The sequence below is a fragment of the Strigops habroptila genome, chromosome Z, assembly GCF_004027225.2.
Source record: "Strigops habroptila isolate Jane chromosome Z, bStrHab1.2.pri, whole genome shotgun sequence".
Taxonomy (NCBI): Eukaryota; Metazoa; Chordata; class Aves; order Psittaciformes; family Psittacidae; genus Strigops; species Strigops habroptila.
The window spans coordinates 51,250,910-51,274,832 of record NC_044302.2 but is presented as its reverse complement, the minus strand read 5'-3'; the positions used below and the strand labels follow the sequence as shown (position 1 = coordinate 51,274,832).

General features: G+C 43.1%; 1 protein-coding gene across 3 annotated transcripts; it reads left to right on the top strand.

Moving 5' to 3' along the window:
- The first annotated feature begins 2,092 nt into the window (after positions 1 to 2,092).
- Positions 2,093 to 19,594, top strand: LPL (lipoprotein lipase). Of its 3 annotated transcripts, none has more exons than XM_030470418.1 (10): positions 2,093 to 2,335; positions 9,244 to 9,407; positions 9,540 to 9,719; positions 10,330 to 10,441; positions 12,329 to 12,562; positions 12,803 to 13,045; positions 14,155 to 14,275; positions 15,125 to 15,307; positions 16,322 to 16,426; positions 17,424 to 19,594. In XM_030470418.1, the coding sequence occupies exons 1-10, from the start codon at positions 2,263 to 2,265 to the stop codon at positions 17,467 to 17,469; spliced, it is 1,461 nt and encodes a 486-aa protein (XP_030326278.1). In that variant the 5' UTR covers positions 2,093 to 2,262; the 3' UTR covers positions 17,470 to 19,594. The 3 variants fall into 3 exon arrangements, with proteins under 3 accessions (XP_030326278.1, XP_030326277.1, XP_030326279.1); XM_030470417.1 differs by having other exon boundaries at positions 9,241 to 9,407; XM_030470419.1 differs by lacking the exon at positions 2,093 to 2,335 and adding an exon at positions 8,847 to 8,866 and having other exon boundaries at positions 9,241 to 9,407.
- Positions 19,595 to 23,923: the final 4,329 nt, after the last annotated feature.

Here is a 23,923-nt window from a genome sequence, read left to right as displayed (position 1 = left end):
ACTTGAAGATTTTCTTTTACTGTTTTCTTTGTAATTTTTCTTTTTGGTTTTAGATGGAGACTTTGCACAACTCTTCCCAGATTATGTCTTATCAGGCATGGACATGAGAAGGCACAAAAAGTTATGCAAACAAGTATTTTCTGTGTAACAAATTAGATTTTATCTTGAGTAGTTTCCTTGCTATTGATAGGTTTCATGATCTGTATTGGGAATGATCTGAAAGCCTGATTACAGCCTGTGGATTTGCAGAGGTTAATGGGGGCCAGCAGTCCACCCAAAGGCTGGCCTGCCAAGCACTGACACTGCTCTTTTCTACCTGCTTAGTCTGGTCCTAGCAGCAGTTAGAACTACACTAGCTGTCTTCCCACAGTCATATTGTAACATAAGGTTTTGTTGCAGTAGCCATAGACGTAGCTGTGCAAAACAGGAGTCTTCATGTTCTGTTTTGCTCTGAGTTGGTAGCATCACCTGTGATTAAGGTGGTGGCCTGACAGTCTCCATTACAGCAACTAGCTTTAAATTATTTGTTCTTTTAATTTGCTAACTGTTGCCTGCAGGGACTGGAATTTTCTAGGAAGGATGTCTGAACCTAAAGACAGGCTGGTTTCTTGGGGGGACATTACACTATAGGGTTCAACTAAATTAGATCAAAAGCAAATGCATTGTTTAGTTCACACTTGGGGGGGGGGGGGAAACCCAACCAACCCACCCTACATGAGAAAATTCTTGCTATTGTTTTGATGAGAGGATCTCAAACACTGGTCAGAGGATATGCTTGATACTTAGCAGGCTCTGCAGCACAAACCATGTTTTTCAGCACTCATACCACCACCCTGCTCTGGTGACGAAGGCTTGTCTTTGTCCTTACCATCAGTCTCCTCCCCTCCTATCTCCTGCTTCTGACTCCCAGCCCCTCCCACAGCCCCACTGCTTTAGCCTCCCTTCCTGACTTTGCTGCCCCAGTTGTCTCAGTTGGGAAAAAAGTCTCAGCACCATCAGTTTGCACTCTCATTAAATTCTTCCAGTGCCTTTTTGGATATAAATAGCGGCTGGTGGTGGAGGAACTTCAAGTTGTGTTCTGGGGGAGATGTATTCTCACTTACAGATCTTACTGGTCTTTTAATGGAATCTAATGTTGCAAAGGTGACCCAGTTCTCCTACACCTGAGCAACCTCCTATTGAATAGCCTTGCTAGTGAACCAGGTATATTTTAGTTTCCTAAGGTGCCTGGCCTGAAAAGAATCAGTCACCCTCAAAGTGAATCCCATTTGCTTCGTGTTGCAAAACCTGTGTACAAAAAAGGGAGCCTTAATTCCCTGTGTCACAAGCTTCTTTATGAAGCTGGGCCTTTGACAACACACTGCACAGTGAAATGGAAACTGGTCTTTTCATTAATTTAATATTTATCTATTACATGTCCTTACATAGCTGATCTTTCACCCAGTGGCCATGGACGCAAAGCTGTTTGCAAACCATATTGGTGACAGGATGGCAGAGAGAGTTGGAAAGCTGAAGGACGCAACTTTGCATTTCTCCAGAGTACAGATGCAATCTCCAGTGAATTAATCCGCACTCCAAACTTGTATCCTCTTAAGTGCGGGCAAAGCAGAGGTTTTGCAAGGGAACAACAGAAGGCCCCTTAGGGGCACTGAACTGCAGACGCAGATAGCAGTTGGTTCTTGGTGCAAGAGCATTCATGGGAAGGGCCGAGGCACAATGGAGCGTGGATGCCAAAGGCAGGGAGGACCAAGGGGATTGCGGCTGTGGGGCCAGGGTGGGTAGGCAGAGCGCGGAGGGAGAGGGCAGCGCCGGGGCAGACACGGGGAGCAGAGGTAGCGGGAGGGTAGTTGGCTCAGTGCCGAGCGGTCTCTGCGCTCTGGGCTCCGGGGTCTCGGCCGGGCCGTGCGGTGCGGTACCGGGTTCGGTGGCGCCCCGAGGGCGCGGCTCAGCCCCCCCCGCCCCTCCTGTGCCGGGGAGCGCCGGCTCCGCCCCGCAGCACGCACCCAATGGGTGCGGGGGCTCATTTGCATATTTGCATATTGGCGGGTACTTAAGGGCCGCGGCGGTGGCGGGGTTGGGGTGTGTGGTGTGGTCGCTTGTTGGGGTGGCGGCGTCGTCACGTTGTGGTAGCGTTGCGCTGCATCGTCTCTGTTTTACTTTTTTTAAGCAAAACTTAGTGTTTAGGTGGGGTTTTTTTCGGTTTTTTTTCTTTCTCACCGAAACTTTTCTGCCCCGGTGGAGCGCACAGAAAGAGGCGGCGTGATGGGGCGAAAAGTGTTCCTGGCCGCCGTCTGCTTCTGCCTGCGCTGGGTGTCCGCTCTCGCTTCCGCTGCCGGTGAGTCCCCGGCGCGGGAAGGGTTGGGGGTGCCGGGTAAGCCTGTTGCGCTGGGGGAGGTGTGTGTGTGTGCAGAGGAAGTGCCGCCGGCATGGCGGGAAAGGGGAGTTTTCATCTTGGATGTTCAGGGCTCCAGCGGCTGCTGGGGATGCTGCGGGACCTGGTGGAGCGGGGTGGCTTCGGGAGATGCTGGAGGGCGATGCTGAGGGGATCCCGTAGGGACTGACCCGGAGCCGGTTTCCCTGCCGGGCTGATGCGCGGGCGGTGGGGGTTTGGGATGTGTTTTTTCCACTAGGAGCAAGCTGGCTTCCAAGAGTCCCTTGCTGGAGGTGGATTGGCACAGATGTAACACCACGGCAGGGTCCCTCGGCTCCCTTCAGGGCCAGGGACTCGCCTGTCCAGTGGGAGCCCTGCATCCCAGCTTCCTATGGATCTTGGTCCGAATTGTCTAAGGCAAGGCTGAGTTTCACCTGTGCCATGATAGTGTGTTTGGCCTGCAGTTAATGTTTTGATGCAGCAGAATCATTTAGGGAGTAAGTGAACAGAGGGGTATACTCTCTCAAGTGTCTGTATGTACACATGATTGTTCACCTTACACTGCACCTGTTGTACCTGCATTTGTTAATAGGCATCCTCCAGGCTAGAAGAAGTGGAACATGTGTGAATGTTTTGACTACTACATGTTCACTGATGCTCTTTTGGTTAATCACAACATGATCGCAGCTTTAATGAGAAAACCCTTAGTTTTAGGAGCTCACTACTTCTCAAACTTATGTTAGCTGTGCCTTCTCACAGTCTTACTTTCTTACACTAATCTCCCACACATAATGTTTATCTTTGAAAGTCCACAGCCTTAGAAGAAAATGTGGCTGTACCTCTTGAAGCTGCTGTGTGGTACTACAATGGAATATGGAACTGCTCCTTTTTGCACTGTGGATGCCTTTGTTATTTTCTTTGTGTAGAAGGACACTGAAGAGAAGTATTCAAAAGTAAATGGATGGGATGCTAGGGCACAGCCAAAGGAATGTATTCTTGCTTTGAATACAATCTTGCGCTGTCAGAGGCAATCAAAGCAGTTTTCATCAATGTATCCAAGTTTTGTGAAGTAAAATAACTTCCCAGAGCAAGCTTTCATCCCTGTAGGAATTGATTTGCCACAGGTTTACTAATGATTACTTTGCTTCTTATTAGGAACAGGTTATATGAAAACAGATTGTGCGATCACCCTGAAGCTAGCCAAGCCTTCAGCCACGCACTATTTCCTGCACACCACAGTAAAGGATATTTTGAAACCATGGAAAATACATGATCCAGGCCTCCAGGAATCCAGAGTATTTAACAAACAACGTAGAAAAAGATATTCTAGGTGAAGATAATATTGGTGTTCCAGGAAAAGATAAAAACATTACTAGGAATACATTCTGATCTCTATTTTTACCACTGTAAATCCAGAGTCAGGAGTTACAGCAGATTAACGCTGTTGTATGATGTGAGCTGCAGGCTTTTGCCATGGCTGTGTTTGGGATAGACCTAACAGGGCAGCTGTGGCACGGCCTTACCAGAAACAATTCTCTTCCGAGAAGGCGCGTAGGTGAGGCTGTCAGCCATCAAAAGTGAAAAGTGTGCTAGTGAATAGCATGAGCACTAGCACTCCTAAAAGTTTGCTGGAATCTCTCCTGTGCAGGAAGTATTTGCATACTATGGCTTTCTCATGCATCCTTTCCTCCATACTACTACAAAGTCTGACAGTGATTGCCTTTTATTGTCTTGGGCTAATTCCAGATATCCCAGAGGGACTGAGGGATAGCAAGAACTCTGCTGGATTGAGTTAAAAGCCTTCCAGCTGCAGCAGAGTAAGGATCTATTTGGAGAGGGGTGAGCACCCATGTGTGTAGTGCGAGAGCTGCAGTTTGCCCCTGTTTTGCCCGCTGCAGGACTTGAGCTGGGAGGTCCCTGCTCAGCATCTGAACTTGGGACCAGTTGCTTTCCAGAGGTGTTGCTCTTTCCATCACTGCTGCCTGGGAAGTGAAGAACATACTCTCAGGGCTCTGCCATTAGGGAATACGTAAATAAACTTGAAGTTGTAATTCTTTACAGCAAAGTTAAACAACCTGATTTTTGAGGGAGATTTCATTTGATTGCAGTACACAGTAGTCTTCTTTCAGTTTATAGTGCAGATCATATTTGATGACAACAGTTTCTTTGATACAGCCCCTTTATTTACAGCTGACCACGAGATTTCTTCAGAACTCGTTTAGAAATTCAATATGACTAATTGATGGATGATCCCAATGCTGGTTATCAGCTGAGGGAAGAGTTATTCCAGTTAACTCCAGCTGGTTATGTAAATGTTTGATGTCATGTGCAGATGATTGCTGCTGTGCATGTGTGTGTGTGCATGTCTGTGTAGGCTTGAGTTTACACAGTCTAGCAGTATAATTTCTAATGATATTTGCACATAGCTAATAGTATTTCAATTTCTGTGTGCATAACACTAGGAAATCTTTGTTTATCAAAGATTCTGTTTTTAAAACCATAGTTCAGGTGCACTGGTTCTGGCAAATGTATTGTTATCATATTTGGTATCCTGTGTCTGATCCAGGCAGTTTAACTTCTGATTAATATTCCAGATGCTGTTACTTCCTCAAAGCTCACACTCTTCACCCAGCTGACCAGCCATAAAGAGTTTTCTTCATCAAAATCAGCTGCCAGGTCATCTTGGGCTTCCTATAAATGAAACTTGAAGCTGAATTCTCATGATTAGTGTGGAAACTAGTATTAGTATTGTGTCAGAATGCTTCAAGTTAGTGCAATGCCTTCAGAATTGATAGGAGTCCCTAACTGAATGGAGTTTCACAAATTGCAAGTCCAAAGTGTCACAAAGTTAAAACAGGAAAATGAAACTACTGTCCCTTCCCAGTTTGTAAGGTTTTTGTACTTTCTTCTGAGTTCTACAATAGTCTTTATAACTTGATGTTCAGGACAACTATTTTGAAATATGAAAATGGAGATTATGAAAATGGATGTGTAAGAAAAGCATCAGAAAGTTTGCAGAGCATGAGAATATGGAGTTCGGCAATGCAGTCTGTAGGCTGTTAAAAAAGCCAGCTGGGTCTGAAATTGGTGGTTTAATTCTTAATTCTGCTCCCTTTTACTGTTCCCTAAATAATACCTTTTGTAGGTCACCTTGTTAATGGTAAGCACTTCACAGTGGCTAGAAAACTTTATTTTCTAATAGTGCCTTGTATTTGCACTGTGCGCCTGGATCCTTTTGCAACACAGAACACATGCCTTTATACCTCTGCTGAACTAAGCCTGGGAAAGTGTGATTTTTAGCAAAAGCATGGATTTGTTTGTTTATACGTTTTACCTCCAGGTCTGCTTCTATTCAAGACGTTGTTTAGAAATGGACTTGCATTCTTGTCAGTAGAAACTGCTTCAGTGTTTCAGTATGGATGCACATGGACATGAAATTCTTCATGTCCGATTTCTATAGCTTCTTTACGTAAAACCTGATGCCAGTTCAGGTAAATTTTTATCCATCTTTCAGAAACATGCTGAAGACTCCTCATTTCTGGGTTTTCCTGGTTTGTTTGATTTGGCTTAAAGCACATCGTTAACTAACCAGTGATGAGTGTGTGCATTGACTGTCTCTGCATTTCTTTGGCTTTGTGTAGGGCTGTAAGAATGAGACCCAACTGTCAGTTAGGACATGATTCAAGGAGACTTCTCACTTTAAGTCTATGAGGCAAAAGTCTGTAACAAAAGCTATGTATGTCAAAGTTTGGTTCTGAATGATATTTTTTAAATAGACTGAGATACTTAGAGGTACAAAAGTAGAAGTGGGAAATGTTAGTTTTCTGAAGTGATATGCTTTGTAGCTTCTCTGCTGCAGTTTTAAATCATGGTACATAACCAATCCATGATTCTGTCAGTATGTGTGGTGAGTGTGTACATACTATTATGTAGCTCTACTCTATTTCTAAAACTTAATCTGCAAAAAATGGAATGTGAAGTGGTAGTGCAGTATGTGTGCAGCACAACATGAGGCGCAGACAAGTTATATTAATTTTCAAAGCCAAACTTGGGCAAATTTTGAGGATAGCTTCTTAATAAGCTCATCATTAAGAAGTCTGTAACAAACTCCACCACACACACTTTCCTCGTCCAGAGGGTATTTTGCTGCTGGGAACTGAGCATATGTGGACATTGGACAGCATGACATGGTTTGTGAGCATAAAAGATGCTAACAAAAATGTCTTTTGACTTTCTAATTCGTCATATAACATAGCTAAATGAGCAGAGCGGCCTTCTGCTGTTTCCCTAACTCATGGGCTGCTGCTTTGCAACTGCTGCTTTCCTGATGGTGACTGCATCTTGGTGTTCCCATGTCCCCAGATCTCAACCAAAGATTTTTAGGTGGAAGCACACAAATATTTGTGAAGCACTTTGCACATCTTCAGTAGTAGGTGCCAGTGTACTGCCATCTTTCCAAGTTTGGAGGATTTGTCTAAGTGCATCTCTAAGTATGGTACACTTAGAATTCTAACTTTAGTTTATTACAAGCTTATTTCCAAAAAAAGATGCAGTCTGAACATCTATGGAAATTCTAGAATGTGTTTGTAATTGAAAACACAATACAAGACAGGATCTCAATTTAATTTAGATTTTGAATGATTATCAGATGAGCTTAATTCAGAAGGGAAATGATGTCTAAGTATGAAAGGAAGCACTATTAACTAGTGAGCAGGTGGACTATTCTTGTTCGCCTTCCTGTGCTGGGCAGAAATATACATAATTCAAAGTCCTTACGTTGTATGCTTTACAGTTGAAAGCTGTTCTTGGTCTTTCCAAGATTTTACTGATTCACTACTGAGTGAAAAGTTACAGTTAATATCTAACCGATTGGCCTTTGGGACTTTTTTCTGGCTAAAAAGTGAAAATCTAAAGATTTGCTTCAGAAAGGGGTTTTGTACTCTCTCATTGAGAAAAATGAAGTTTTGAATGTGCAAAAAGATAAGGAAGGGGCAACTTCTGAGCAGATAGCATTTAGTTAGTTTGGTAGATTTTTGCTTTCAGTTGGTGAAGTCTTACATTCTCCACAATGTGAATGCTTCTACTGGTTTGGAGAAAAGTGTTTTTCATAAAGTTTATCCTTCTTTAAAGGAAAAGGGGCAGGAGGCAGGAAGAGGGCTCCCAGTGTAATTATCCTGGATTAGCTAGCCAGCCTAGCACAATCAAGGTCAAAACCTAAAGCTGAGCACTGGCTCTGTTCAGTGAACAGTTCTTGTTACTTCCCTGTGTGTGCTTTGCTTTGCTTTCGGCAGGTGAGAAGTCCTGATGAACTCAGGCAGTGTTAAGCTGTTGATTGTGGATGGCGGCTGTCTCTTCTGAGGCTTGTTGCCAGCCTGTGTGCTGGTTTTACACCTCCTACCAGAGGTTAGACCCTGATTTCCGTGGCCCTTCAAACACAGTAGGAACCTCCCAGAATTTATATAGCTTCCTGAGGCCTGAGTGAGGCTGGGCGTAAGTCAGTGTCCTGATGAGTATGGTAGCTTGAATGAGAAGACCAGAAAAACTAAGTTTTAGGAAAAAAATGAATAGTTCATTTTTTATCACCTCTAAGTGATGCAGCACAATTTAATGGAGAAATTCAAATCTACTAGTTATGTTAGACAATCTCTTCTGCAATGGCAAAAAGAAGGGGAGTAGAAATCTGGGTTGTGTGCCTGGCATGAGGTCCTCACCATGCCCCTTTGCATTCCATATGGTGGCTTGGAGCTATTTATTAATGTGTGTCTAGGAGTTTGTGAAAGCTTGGAGGTCATGATACCAGGAAATACAACACTGAGCAGGACAGAGTTGGCCTGTGTTCAGCTGCAATTGGAAAATAGGCAATTGGCATTTGCTAAATGCAAGTTGCCAAAGTAGAGCCTGATTTTCAAAAAGCATGAAAGTTTTAAGTCCACAGTGAATTACAGAGTCTACTGGATATAAAGGTACTTAAGTGTTGAATTAGCTGTAAAGAGAGAAGGCATTTAAATTTCTTCCCAGGCTAAGGAAACAGAGAGCATGAAGCCTAAAGTCACTCCTCTGCCTTGATGGGGATAAAACGAAAACTTACTTTTTGAAGCTGGAGGGAGTTCTCTAAGAAATGATGCTTTTACCATCACATGCTTTGTTACCACCAGTACATGAACTTCACACACATGGACACACGGCTCCCCTCCCTGGATTCAAAATTGAGGCAGAGGAAGATTTTTTCCCTGCAATGTTGCTTATCACATGAGCTGAAAACCACACTGCCTTCAAAATACAGGCTTTTGCTTTGCTAGTTCAATTTCTTTAATGGGTGTCTGATTTCTCACCTGCTGTTTTCCTTTTGGTAAGAGGTTAAAACTAGCATTTTGTAAAACAGTGGTAACTTTGCACCTTATTTTTAATGCACTGCAACTACTGGATGCTATAAAGAGGCAGTGATTACTGATGAAGTGATGTGGAAGATGCACCACCAAAATATTTCATAGTACGGTAGGAAACTACTGCTTTCCTGCGTGTAATGTCTATGACTGTTCTGTGCAGTTTTCTGTGGTAATTAATAGGTTTCCTGTATGTAATGGGGAAACTACTGACTAGTAAAAAGAATTCATACCCCTTTGACAGCTGGCCAGATTCTTGCTCTTTTAGCAGGACCTTGGAGGGGAATTGATTTCCTCTTTGATTTTGCCCTTTGATTTCCTCTTTATGTGGCTGTTGTGGTGTGAAAAGAATGCTGTAGGAAATGAAAAACATGTGTCCTGTTTCTTGACTGTTCCTGACATGTCTCCAACATTGTACCTGTGACTTCTGAACTGTTTGTCCTGATACTCCTAAAACGCTGCTTTGTTTCCTGTGCTCTTGTGTAGCAGAAGCTGAGAACAATTTTGCGGGAATCGAGAGCAAGTTTTCCTTACGGACGCCTGCAGAGCCCAATGAGGATGTCTGCTACCTGATTCCTGGGCAAGTGAACAGCCTGGCACAGTGCAACTTCAATCATACCAGTAAAACCTTTGTGGTGATCCATGGGTGGACGGTAAGAACAAAGGAGAGGAATCTCCCTTTTAACAACACTTCTGATAAACTGTGCTAAACGTGTCAGCTGAGGTGCCTATACATTAAAGATAATACTGAGATATCTCCTTTTTTAATTAAAAAATGCCAACAGGTGACAGGAATGTATGAAAGTTGGGTCCCAAAGCTGGTAGATGCTCTGTACAAGAGAGAACCTGATTCAAACGTCATTGTGGTGGACTGGCTAATTCGAGCTCAGCAGCACTACCCAGTGTCAGCTGCATACACTAAGCTGGTGGGAAAGGACGTTGCTACGTTTATTGACTGGATGGAGGTAGGACATGTAGTCACATATCTCATATTGTATATAATGTCCTAAAAGGCAAGAGAGCAGTGGTGCAGCTGTGTTAATCATCTTGTATTGGGTAGATGGGGTTAAGTTGTGGCAGACTTTTTTTGCTGGAGTGGTAAAATCCCAGCTTTAATGGTTATTTACCACACAAGGCATGTGTTCCAGAAATTCACCTTGTGCTCACCTGAAGCCTTGTGAGTCCACAATATTTCTGAAAGCCCTGTGAGAGGCAGCTTCGAAAGACAGGTTCCTGTACATCATACAGCAGCTGGCCTTGGGAAACAGAAGTCTGCCCTACCTTTGGGAAATAGGAGATCTAGAAACTGGCTGGGAGGGGATGGCTGAAAACCTTTGATAAAATACACAGCCCTATGTTCTGTCCTTCATTCTACATCCCTCTCTGCTTAGAATTTTGCCTTAAGTTAATTATTTTTGTGCCATTCTAGGTCACTTAGGTTATGTTAATTGTATTTGGTGTTCTCCTATTCATGGTTCAAAGAGAAATCCCACTGTTTACAAAACATTTTCCTTTGCGTCTTCTGATGTTTTCCCATTTGACTTCAAACTTTGAACAAATCGCTGTCTTCTGCAGGAGGAATTCAATTATCCTCTCAACAATGTCCACTTGCTGGGGTACAGTCTAGGTGCTCACGCTGCTGGGATTGCTGGGAGCCTGACCAAGAAGAAGGTGAACAGAATTACTGGTAAGAAAACCTGTGGCTGTCTCCTGTCTCTTTCATGCTGAAATACTACATTCTTCTGGAAAATCATCAGAATAACTGATGCTTGTTGGCAGTGCTTAGGTGGTGTGTTCATGCTTTATTGAATCATCAGGGATGACATTTTTGTAGTGGAAATGGAAAAGGTTCAGGAAAGAATAACAAAGGTAGTGGGCGAGAAGCCTTGATCTGCTTCTGCACAAGAAATGGGTGAGTAGGCAGATATTTATTGGCCATGAAAAGAGTTTAGTTGTGGAAGATGTGATCAAGTCTGGCCAAATCAATGGCATGGAAAGGTCACAGTATCTCTTGCAGCAAAAGAACTTCATCTGGTTGTCTCATTTAGGTGGTCATCCCTTGCAGCTGGTAGGAGCTGTTCATAAAGAACAGGAGGTAGATCTTCCTGTAGTGGGCCTAGTACCTGCAGAGCTTTTTGCCATGGAGTGCTGCAGATGTGCAAAGTTTACACAGGCTCAAAGTGAGACTGGACAAACAGAAGAAATCCACTGTGGTTTACTAAGAAAAAAAATAATTAATCCTAGGAGGATCAAGTAATAGTCTATGCTGAAAGTAGTACTGGGAGAGTTTTGGGAAGGGGAGCGAAGTACACAAACGCTTGTCCAATTCCCGTGCATGCTTAGATGTCTGCTTAGGGTGATTTTTTTGGAGGCTGAGAAGTGTGCTAGACAAAGCAGAGTGCATGGCTATGCTGGGCTTGGTTTACAGCCCAGCACCTGCAGAGCTGAGCCCCCAGCAGTGATACCCATGACAAAGGAAATGCCAGCATCAGCAAATGAGGCTAAGAAAATGGCTCATCTGTGGTGCCTTAGCTGCTGAGAGAGCTTGAGAGCAGTGTTCAGATGGGAGCCTAGCTTCCTGCTTCATGGCACTCTTTGACCTTTCACCTGAGCCTGGCTGTGATCCCAAATCCACAGGCATACAGGGGGTGGGCTAGGCAGCAGTTGCATCAGTAAAGGCTGACTCCCGAGAGGCACCACATTAAAATCAGAAGGCCAAAGCACTAGTCTCTTTAGCTTTCCTTCTCTTGGCTGCAGCTTTGTTGCTTTTGCTGAGGCTGCCAAAACACTCAAATACCAGTTGTCCTCTGTTATGCCAGATGGTTGCCCTCAGTGCCCAGGATAAACCTTTCTCTAGGAAAGCAGCATCACGTTTGAGCACAGGGAGCAATGGGATGTGGTCCCTGATGTCCTCACAGCAGAGGGGGAGGCACCTCAGAATGGGTAAGGCTAACCAGGAGTGGGCAGCCCAGCTGCCTGTCCCCAGCTGAAGGCTGCGGGAAAGATGTGCCTTCAGCTCTGCCTTCAGCCGTCTCCCAGTAGTTGTCTGGATTGGACAGATAGTACTTGTTCACTGGCAGAATAGTTCTGGGTGTTTTTGATGTCAGTGTTGCTGCAGCTTGACAGTTTACCATAATAATCTCCTTCCCCTTAGGCATGTAGGCAGTGAAGCTCTTGTTTATGTTTCCCACTTGTTCCCCTACCGGGGGTTAGCAGCAAGACATTTTCCACACTTCTGATAGAAATTTTACAATTCTTGACAATAGGAAGACATCGAGACAGTATTTACTAGCTTGTTACTTACATCCATTGGAAACGCTACAGCTGTGAGGAAGTTATCTGGGCTTGTTTACATACACCTTATTTTTTTAAACAGTGACAGCATTTCAAGGTATCCTATTTGATTCTGCTGTATAAATGAATGCTACTAATATGATCCCACTGTAATGTCTAGAGTTGACACCAACACCATATGTGATAATCCTGCCCAATGTGGTAGCTGAGTTTAGCATTTGCTATCACTGTCAGTGCTTTGGCAGATAATCTGAGTTTTATTTTGTGGTTTGCCTCAAAGGGCTAGATCCAGCTGGTCCTACCTTTGAGTATGCTGATGCTGTCACCCGCCTCTCCCCGGATGATGCTGACTTTGTGGATGTCCTACACACCTACACCCGAGGCTCTCCAGACCGCAGCATTGGAATCCAGAAGCCTGTTGGACACATTGATATTTATCCTAATGGTGGAGGTTTCCAGCCAGGTTGCAACTTCGGAGAAGCACTTCGTCTGATTGCTGAAAAAGGCTTGGCAGGTGAGGCTGCTCTGAAACAAACAGCACAACACCCAAAGGGAGATCTTAAATAACCTGCAGGTTTCCGGCAAACAAAAATCTTTGAGAGGCACAGAAACTTGTTCCTTTAAGTGCCTTTAAAAGTCATGCTATAAAGCCCAGCTCCAGCATAGTGTATTGTGCTTGCCGACAGCATTGCTAAGGGGTCTATATCATTATATGCATGTGTGCATACATATTACACATTTTTGTTCTTTCAAGATATGGATCAGCTGGTGAAATGCTCCCATGAACGATCCATCCACCTTTTCATTGACTCCCTCCTCTATGAAGAAAAGCCCAGCATGGCCTATCGCTGCAACACAAAGGAGGCCTTTGAGAAGGGCCTGTGCCTGAGCTGTCGGAAGAACCGCTGCAACAATTTGGGTTACAAGGTCAACAGAGTGAGAACGAAGAGAAACACCAAAATGTACTTGAAGACCCGTGCTCAGATGCCCTATAAAGGTAGGTCCTACTTGCTCATTACGGAGCAAGACTGGTACCTTTGCTCAGCTGTGTTTCTGGGTGAGTGTGTGCTGCAGGTGACAATATTGCTGCTTTGGTGCCTTTTGGTGGGCAGGAGTGAAGTTTACCTGCAGTTTGGCATAAAGTGCAAGCTAAAGTGCAGGCTCAGGAGACCAGTGCCATCTTATTCAAGGTATGGAGGTGGGAGGTCAAATACAAAAAGGGAGGTATTTTGTAACAAGCTTCTAAGTAGCAAAATTAAGATTTACTCTGTGGCCTGGTCACTTGGAACAACTGGGTTGTCCATGTTTTTTCAGTATTTTTTCATCCAAATGATTTTTTTTTCCTACTACGAAGAAAATAATCAGCAGAGCTCAGCCTAATGAGCAACTTCTTTAAAGATGTGTAACTATCAGACCTTCACAGTGCCTTTGCCAGAGGACCAGCACCAGCCCTTGCTAAAATACTGCAGTGTTTCTTGATTCCTGTTGTCACAGGAGTAGGTCTGTGAAGGACACTGCAAAAAAAAAAAAACTGGAAGGCTTTCTGCTAGGATAATAGCTTCTGAGTTGGATTTTGATACTTCCTTCCCCCCCCATCCTGCCCCCCAACTTTGTGACACATGGTATGCTCATTGTGTGCATTCCGTGATGGACCAGCAATCAGAGGGCACATTCCTGCAGTGTTAGAACAGGTGCAAGACTAGTGCTTTGTCGGCATTTGGTGCTTAATCTGCAGCATCAGTGGGTTGATTTTTTTTTTTTTCACTAAGGCTCCTGTATGAGGAGAGCACAGCTCACTTGTTTTCAAGTCAGGGATGTCAAGTCTTACATATATATTACAGCTTTGAAGGAGATACTGCAGACTCCGGGTTACTATAGTGGCAGAAAACTTAAATGCAGAATTTAGTTGTAAGAACTGCAAACGTTCTTCACCTTCTCACAAAAATAGTTCCCTGGATGCCTGCAGGGAACTGAACTCCTCAGTTTAGTGATGTTGGCACATTCCAGCCTAGGATTTGGATGGGGGGTTTTGGGTGGCTATGTCACCAGCAACCTCTTTGGAGGTTGCATTCTTTCTTAATGGCCTCTTCTCTTGTGTTCTTCCAGTCTTTCATTTCCAGGTCAAGATCCATTTCTTTGGAAAGACTAATATGACCAAGACAAACCAGCCATTCCTGATCTCTCTCTATGGCACTCTAGATGAGAGTGAGAACATTGCTTTCACACTGTGAGTAACTATAGAAACAACTGCAGTGTACTGTTGAGTCTACCTAAATCTGTTAAAGCCCCAGCTGAAAAACTTATTCTAGCTCCAGCTACAGAAATCTTTCAGGGTCCCAGAAAGTGCCCTTGTCCTTGATCAAGGGGATAGATTCAGTGCTGAAACTAATGTTCTAAGGTCTATAGAAGGTGTTCTTAATACAAGGTCTGAAATAAGGAAATGTGAAGTCTGGCCTGTGGCTAAGCCTAATAAGAATTTTCCTGGTGTGGCAGATTTCTTGTCTTTGGTTTTCAGTATATTTATGTCCTCTTCCAGCTGTGTTAAAGCTCATTAAAAGCAGACTGCAACCTGGAGTTAATTTTCTGATGGGTCTGAAGGCCTCAGTGTAGAAGCTGAGGGACACATTGGATTTGCTTCCACAACTGTGCAAATAAGCAGAAGTCTGTGCTTGTAACCCTGCACGTGGGCTGGCAGTGAATGTGACTGGAAGGCACTGAACTCTTGTTCTCTACTCTGTGGAACCTAAACTGCTCCTGGCTGGTGCTAGTCTGGCTTCTCTGAGAGCCACCAGCACTGGAAAAGACACCCCTTGCCTGGCAGTCCGTCCCAGGACTTTACCAGCCTTGCTGCAGAACACTTTTCCTACAAAGCTACAAAACATTAGTGGTTTTTTTCCTTATTCTATCCATCAGAACTATGGAGAAGATTGTTCTGTTCTCTGAAATGAAGTCCTCGTTCTGTTTTTCCTTAATTTTCTTTATCTGTCTAACACTTCCTCTTGTGTGTATGTGTTTTTGGTTTTGTTGTGTTTTGTTTTGGTTTTTTTTTTGTTTTTCCTTATTCCCCTCCCCACAGGCCTGAAGTCTCCTCAAACAAGACCTCCTCCTTCCTGATTTACACAGAAGTGGACATTGGTGACCTGCTTATGCTGAAGCTGCAGTGGGAGAAAGATACCTTCTTCAGCTGGTCAAACTGGTGGTCCTCTTTTACATTTGACATCCAGAGAGTCAGAGTGAAATCAGGAGAAACTCAGAAAAAGTAACTTATTTTGGTTGTTATAAGCTATATTAGTTTTAATTGACAGCGTTTCCTGATTCCTAGTGTTTCACAGGAAACACTGTCAATTAGGTAGTTTAATAATAATACACAGGAGAGATCTCAGTGAACCATCATCTGTGATTGTATTTGCAGTTCTTCTCCTTTCTCTTGTTGGACGTTTGCATAGGTTTTCTTGTAAGGAGTCTGCTTAGAAGGAGATTTCTAGAAACCCATCAAAAAGTGCATTTGCACAAGAAATCGTTGCTTTAAGCTGGATTTTCTTAAGAGTTGAATACCTGAATGGTGGGTGAAGACTGAAAGACATGACTGTTGCAGGACACCACTAATTTGTGAATCTTAAAATGGAGAAGTCTGAATAGAACTACTTTGACCTGAATTTTTTAAATACTCATATTCACTAGACATGAGATCTTTCAACAGAAAATGGACCCAAAACAGAGTATGCATGTCTTGTGTACAGTACTGTGAATAATATGTTCCTCCTTTGAATAAACAAGGCAGTCACTTGATCAAAGAACAGTTATCAGAGCTGAACAAATATAGGGGTGGAGAAAGTACTGATAAATAGAAAAGCAGCTGCTCAGGTTTGCTGGAATTGGCAACCTACTTAGTTTGCAAACATTTGAGGGAGTAAGGCTTTCTTCTACGATCATTCACCTGACAGAAAAGTCACACAAGGACTGGTGTAAATAAAGATCCAAGAGACCTTGAGCAAGAACTTGTGGTTTCTGAACTACAAGAAGATTTTATGCAAAGGACAATGAAAGTTATAGCTACAGGTTAAGGTCCATGCATAAGGCATTTGCTATTTTTTTCTTGCACAGTGTTTCTTTTGTTGCAGAATTCTTTTTAAAGGAATTTTCTCACAGGCTTGTGAAATATAAATATAAAAGTATGCCTCCCATAAAGACTGTTTCCAATACCAATCCTATTCTTATGGTTAAAAAGAAATACCTGGCTTAGCCATGTGATTGTCCCATATTTATTCCACAGGGTGGTGTTCTGTTCTCGAGATGGTACCTCACAACTCGGTATGGGAGGACAGGCAGCAATATTTGTGAAATGCTTGGAGCAGCCCGTCAAACGCAAGAGAGGAGGGTATGAGTGTTCACTACTGGCTTTGGGCTGGGGGAAGCTTGAGTGATAGCAGGAGGAGCTGATAACTTCCTCATTTAGTTGACTTGTGCACTAGTCTTCTGAAGGCTTCAGAAGCATCACAACTCTGGCTAATCTGAGGTTTGCTTACAGTAGCTTTGGCAGCTTAGAACCTCCTAATCTGGTTTGCTGCTAACCATCTCCTGGTGTGGTTTTTAGCATGTCTGAAAAGCAAGTAAAAGTCATTGCCTCTCACATTCACATGGTGGCCAAGTATAAACTGTTAGAGAGGGTTTACAGACAAGGCACAAATAGAGAGAGGAGAGCACACCTCTATCTAAAGATGCCCCACACTTACCCTTGATTGAAGAACGCCCAAACATCCATACTGTGTCAGTCCAGAACCCTCCCTCCTCACTGGCCAGCAGCAGATGTGGAGGCTGGCACAGAAACTGAGCAGCCATGCACAGGTGCTCTCCCTGGCGCACTGCTTTCTGCTGGCAACCATCAGGTCAGTGACTTCCTGAGATTTGCATCTGTGATTTGGATCAGAGATTGTGCCCGTGTTTAATAGCCCTTGGTGCACTTAAATTTTTTTGATCAATATTTTTTCTGACCCAGAATAAACTTTGAAGTGTGAGGCCAAATTTTTTTGGACTTTATCCACTGAAGTTTAAGCTGGAGAAGTGGTTATATTTATTTTAGTGCAACTGCTGTGTGTGAAAGGTCTCATGGGGGCACTTCTACACTAGGATCTGTTTCTGCATAAAACGGCACTGACCTTAACTTCGGGCAATGACCTGGAAGGCCTTGAGAGCTCTGTGTATCTGGTGTGTAGAATCAGGCAGTAGCCAGGAAAAGCTCAAGCACGTAATTTTTTTTTCCTGTTAAGTAGGCTTTTCTTTTTAATCTAAAGTCTCAAAAATAAGACAAAAAAGAGCAAGTAGTTCACATGTTCCTCTTCACCTTATCTTCTTTTTTTTTTTTTTCCCCCCCACAGTGCCAAGCAGACATCTAAAGAAAATTCTGCTCATGAATCTGCTTAAGTGACAAGAATGAAGATATTCCACACTAGGGAGGAGGAGAGTCTGTTCATCCTTGTGGACTGGATGTTCAGAACCAAATATATAGAAATATTTATCCGCTGCTGGCTTTTTGCCTGCTATTCCTAGCTTTCTTAGGAGATTGCTTGTAAGGAAGTCTCAGTATACAAAGTTACTAACCATAAAGATACATTATCCAAATAGTTAAAATGAAATCTGCAAAGCAACTTGCCATAGCCTTTGGTGTGGGGAAGGAATAATTCTGCTTAATCATGTTGCCTTGTGACAGGTTTCTTGACATCAAATCCTCTGTAGCAATTTTCTAGTATTTATTGGAAAGAAGTGAAACCCTGTACCTGGCTTTTCTTTCTTTTCAGGAGTCGTCTGAAACTGGACTTGTTTTTTCTTCCTGACTTGGCTAACTGAATTTTCAGACAGTTCAGTGGCTACAGTTCATTGTCTTCAAGTGCGTGTTTAGCAAATGAGTAGGTTTCTCATGTGAAAAAACACCTTTGCTCTGTCTGTTACTGAAAGGCTTCAGGGACTGACTTAATATGGGGATGAATTTTCTAGTTTGTGGTTATGAATGTGTTTTACTGGGGGTGGGTGCCAGTGCTGCTTAGCAATAGGTATGGTTTGTTAAGCTATATACTTCTATGCAGCTTATCCTGGAATAAATAGCAGTTGTAGGAGAAGACAGCAATACCAGTGTCCTATGCGGATATTCAACTTCTCATCTGTGCTTTCGTTCCTCAAAAAAGAAACCATCTAGCCTCCAACACTGTATGAATACAGAACTGCAAAGGAATTGAGCTACCAGAAACTGCAGGAAACACTTCACCACCACCACCACTTGCTTGCATCCTGTATGCCAAAACTGGCAGTTTCTCTGCTCTTTGACTGCAAATGTTAGTCATGCAGCTGAGTGGCTGCTGTGTGCAGGGCAAGTGAATCCAGTTGACAGGTGACAAGCATGCTCATGCTTCCCTGTACTGGAGTCGTGACTGCCATTGACCCACCTCGCTTTGTTGCTTGGCTGTGATACAGCACTAAATCCTAGGAGCTGCTTGGTTTTCTGACGTGAGGTGGAATTCATCAAGGAGCAGGAGCTGTGACAGTTAAAAGGAGCCTGATGGTGTGATGCAGAAGAATGAATGCTCTGAAAAACACTTGAATTAGACATGCTGAAAGTTGCCAAAAATAGATATATTGAAGGCATTCTGCTTCCCCTTTTTAAGTAACACATAACTTTTCTAGTGCTCTGAAAGGTTCAGTAGCCCTTTTTTTAACTTTCTGGAAGATAAAATACTGGGGAGGCAGAAGGGTTTGAAGGTAGACACTCGTAGAAGAGTAACATGAGCTATTGGTGCTGGTTTCTGTAGTCTTTACATATGCAAGACAGTGTGAAGGTGGCAATTTCTGCAATATCATCCCATCTTGAAAGCAAAACAAACATCTATGCATTTATGTGCAGTTTGGTTTTTTTTTCTTCCAGCTGTGGCTGCTAATGTATTTGGGGATATAAGTCTTAAACAGTGCAATATGTTGGAATATTAATAACTTTGAAATTGCTCACATTTGGTTTTCTAACCCTTAAACTACAGCAGAGATGTGATGAGTCCCTAAGAGTGCGGTTGAGTATTGAGCCACTGCATTTGAGACCTCTAAAAATAAATATAATGATTTATTCCCCACAGACTTCACATTTTGTTGCAATTTTCTCTTAAGGGTTAAGTTCTATGGAAATAAAGGGTCTGAACTGGTGTGCTCTTAAACAAAAGCCAACAAAAACACATACAGAACTTGGATACAAACCAGCGAAGGTTCTTGTACATGAGGACACATGATTTAGCTTTGGATGTTATTTATTAGCTGTAAATAAGATATTTATGTGTGTAAAGGTAGTTTGTATATATTGCTAAAGTTGCTGACAAGTCTCTACATTATTACAGTTGTGTGGTATTAATCCTGTATATAGCTTTCAGAGATTTTTATCAACAAACCACTTATGCTGCATGATTTCCTATGTGGGTGATACACATTTAAAAAAAAAAAAAAGCTCCTCAGTTTTGTACAGAATGGAAACCTATGGTTTTAATAAAATTCTGAAACTGATGCCAAAGTCAAATCTGCTGTATATCTTTTATGTGAATGAAGGCTGCAGCCTTTTATTTGTATTCTGGGGTGAAAACATGTGGAAAGGATTTTTTTCGTTGTTTTTTTTTTTTTTTTTTTTTTTTTAAACCCCACATTTTTTTCCATTTATTTTTGGGAAATGCAAAAGTCATGTATCAAGGAATCACTATGTGCCAGCAAGTATCGCTATCACAGGAGAAGCAGCTGCAGTTTGTGGTTTTCATGTTTTGTGCCTTTTTTGGAACAGCCTGTGCTTGAAAAGGCTCATTTCCTCTTTTTTTGGCAAATGTCAGAACTGAAGTTTCTGCTTCTTGCTGTATCAAAACGGCGATGTTCTGACCCTGGGGGTACAGGAGGCAAGCACTAATTCCTTACTACCACTTAAGGGAGTAACAGTGGAAAAAATCACTTTGACCCACAGCTGAGCACAGGAGTGGTTGTCAAAACAGTTCGCTCTGTGTGATACACAGCAAGGCTCTACAAAGGCTTTTAGAAAAGGAGTGCTAGAATCAAGGAGAGTTGTAGTGACATGCTTGCAGGGGACAGTATTAGGAGACTCTGCTTCCAACGCTTACTTGGTAAAAAGGACTGATCTTTGCCAGGAGCAAAGCTTCACTCCTTGTGAAAGCAGAGGGCAGGCATGAAATGGAAAACAGATGGGTGCAAAGGCAAAGGATGAATGGAGGAAAGGGAAGGAATAGGGGGATAAGAGTGGTAAGGAGTACCCTGGGCCAATGAATGAAAGGGGCGAATCCAGGAGAGGAACACAATCTGCAGAATGGGAATGCACGGAAATGCTGGCAGCAGGTGTTTCAAGGACACTGCTGCCTTCCCTGTCAGTGGCTGGGTTGAGGGGCTGGAAGGACTCCTACAGTTGTACAAGACAAGGCTTGTGACCACATCTCCTAAAAGCATCATGATATTACTACTCTTTTAAAGCCATAGCATCCTCATTACATCAAACACATTATTAGGTAAAGCAGAGAAATAGTCTCCCCTGGGAGCCTTCAGAGCCAACCATGGCCCCATCACTCTTCCATCTTGCTCTGCAATGCCCAGTCGCATCAGGAAATGTGTCCCTGCTCACCCTGCCAACTGTTTCTGAGAGGGCTGTGGGGGAGACAGACTGTCCCATGGCCAAGAAATGGCTTGAACAAGCAGGAAGAGCCACGCTTGGCTGGAAAGAAAGGGTGAAGAAAAGGACCTCAGCCAATGTACCTGCAAGGCAAGGTAGTACACAAGGCAAGGTAGTATTGACTCAAGTACCTGGTACCTATATTTTATTCCTACTTATTTCATTCTGAGAAATTTTCAAAACTAGGAATGTATATGCTGGCTGTGGGTGTCTCCATACTCAATTAGTAGTTTGGTAGTTAGCTGATTTGATTCCCCTGCTGAGGCACCATGTTTTTCATAGGTGCCTGAAATGCGCCGCTGGTTTCACTTCAGGGGGCACATGCTTTAAATATTAGATTGCAGGGGGCAAGAATAATAGCTTACTGTCTGAAGTCCAAGATAAGTTCCTCTGTAAAATCTGGGAAAACTCAATTGATTCAGCAGTGAAAACTACTCTTGCCATGTCTGTGATGTGGGTGCTTGATTTCCATGAGCCTTGAAATCATGAAGGCCTGCATAAATACCACATCTGTGTACCAATCTTTTTTTTTCCTTCACAAACTGTGATGACTAGCTATAGAAAATGCTTTTCTCCTTTCAGACACAGTTGCGTGATTGATTGCTTTTTTTTTTGTGTGTGTATTGTGAGCAAAATGTCAGAAGCTTGCTGCTTTGGATGAGCAAGACATTGCAAATGTTTCCAAAGCTGGTCAAAAGCAGCTATTACAAACAAATTTTCAGTAAAAAGGAAGATTTAAAGTACCTGTAGTATTTTCCTTTTTGTTAACAGTTGTCAGTGCAGGGCTGTCCATATTCTGACCCTGTCAATCCAAACACGACAATATTAAAATTCTCAGGTGCAAGGGGAGCAATCTAACTGCCACCAAGTCATCATTCAGGAAAGAAAGTTCCAGCTTCTCTTGCTGCCTCTTTCCAGAAAAATCTTCTAGTCAAATGTCTTTTGTAGCAGGTCTGGAAAGTCACCAGTTTACACATTAATAAAAAAAGGGATTAGCATTCTCCAGTGACTGAAGGAGAACAAGGAAATGAGAAGAGGAAGGGAAGGGAACTGTTTGGCAGAACATTCAATGTAGAGCTTGTCTCAACAATGCCTTTATATCCGTGTGTGGTGCTATCTCTGCTCACAATGCTCAGGATGCTTCCCTAAATCATTTCAAGTTAGCTTGGCTAGAACAATGCATCCACATCAGAAAAGCAGATGCTAAACAGGGACCTCTTTGGGTGTAGCAGGTGTTACTGAGTGGGTGCAGCGTATGTCCAATGATGTAATCTCCCAACCATTCACTTCAGATAAACACCTTGTTCTTCATTGTAGCCCCTTCCTGCAGGAAGTAACCTGATATCATTAGTCTCGCTCCTCGCCAATGACTCTGGAGAGTCTCTATTACTGTTCATCACCCCACCATGTCGAACCACTTGGTGAGCAGTGAGAAAGCCTGGCTGGCCATGTGTCTGTCCTCAAAAGCGCCTGAAAGTGAGGACACGTCTCGCATGGCTCCACCTACCAAAGGCTTTTTTACCCACAATTAGCTGTAAACCTGAAATCTTCCAAGTGGTCAAACAAGGACACTCCCAGATAGAGAGGACTGCCAGTGCCAGCTTCAATTCTTCGTATGAACAGGTGCTCCACGGAAATTAGGAGCAGTAGGAACAGATTCCCATGCTACAACAGGTTGAAAAGATGCTAAGAATAGCCACACTTTTTCAAAAGAAACATTCAAAATAAGACTTCAAAAGGTTTCCTTGCCAGGTCCTCAGGCTTTGGTGAGGCCCTTGCTTCCTTCCTGTGGCATGCTGCATTCAGGAGCTTTTGGGGTTTCCTCCCACAGCCCGGGAGGCTGTTGCTGTACAAGTCTCTTTTAACCCTTGGGGTTAAAAGCATCTCATGTGGCTGACTCTGGATGTGAGGAGAGGGCTGCCAGTCTTGTGCTCCTGGTGAAAACTCTGCCCTCACAGTGTGAGGCCTAATCCAAACCTCTTGCAGGCTGGGAAAAGTATTTTTGTTGACAGTGTGGGCTCTTGAGTGCTTACCTAGGATTTGGCATGGTATCCCACTTTTAAAATGAAAGCACAGCTAAAGCTTTCTTGCCTTTGTTCCTCTTATGCATCGTTACCAAACTGAGTGCAATACAATGCCAGATCATGATCTGCTCAAGCACTTGATTAAATACCAGCTCTGGATGACTTCTCACACATATTCCCAGCATCTCTTAGCCAGTACAGACTTGCTTATCTATGGGATGCCAGAACAAATAGCGTAATTGCAGTGATGTAAATAGCACCCAATTAAAATTAGAAATAAAAAGAGAGAAAGAGAGAGAGAGAAGACATGGTATATAATAACTCACTTAACATCAAAGGACTCCTGTAAGAGGGTATGAGGCTAAATAATCCCAAGCAAAACCCTTTGTTTGCCTTGACCTTATTGCTGGCAGGCCAGACGTTCCCATGGGCAAAGACAGCCACCTTAGGGGTGCTCTGACGTAACTTCAGCTCACTGTACTGTGTGGCATGCTACCCTCATGTCTCATGTGGTGTGGAGCAGACCTTTGCTGGATCTTGTTCTGAAGCTAGGCATTGTCATACTGATTCTTAAACTCCTCACTGCTGCCAAGCTGCAAAATGGGAAATAGCATAGCTGCAGCAGGTGGTTTCTTGATCTGTATAAGGGAGGTTCAACAGCCAGGAAGCTTGACAGAAGTCTAAATTTGGGGGTATTATGTTGCAAGTCAGCATGGTTTTGTAAAACCAAAACCAAACCAAACCGAAAAGCAGAAAGAAGTAGCAGAAAATTCTAAGAAGAGACAAAAGGGATGAGGGGATCTTTGGTGTTGCAGCAGGTTGTACAGTACTGTACTGTAATGAAGCCAGCCATGCCAAGACTAGCACAATAAAGCTGTTAAGAATTCTCTTGATGTCAGGAGAACATGTATATAAAATCAAGAAAATGGAAGTGTGCACCTGAGGCTAGGTCTACACTTCAAGTGCTTTACACTGTGTCGATAACTATTAAAAACGTTTAGTCCATAACAAACCAATCCTAAAGAAAAGTGTGTAAAGACCCATTATAGAAAGATCACCCAATGAAGAATAAGATATAAATAAAGGTTACAATGTAGAAGCACAGCAAGAATAAATGAAGAGGAAGAGGAAAAACAAGGAAGAGCTTTGCCTTACTAAATTA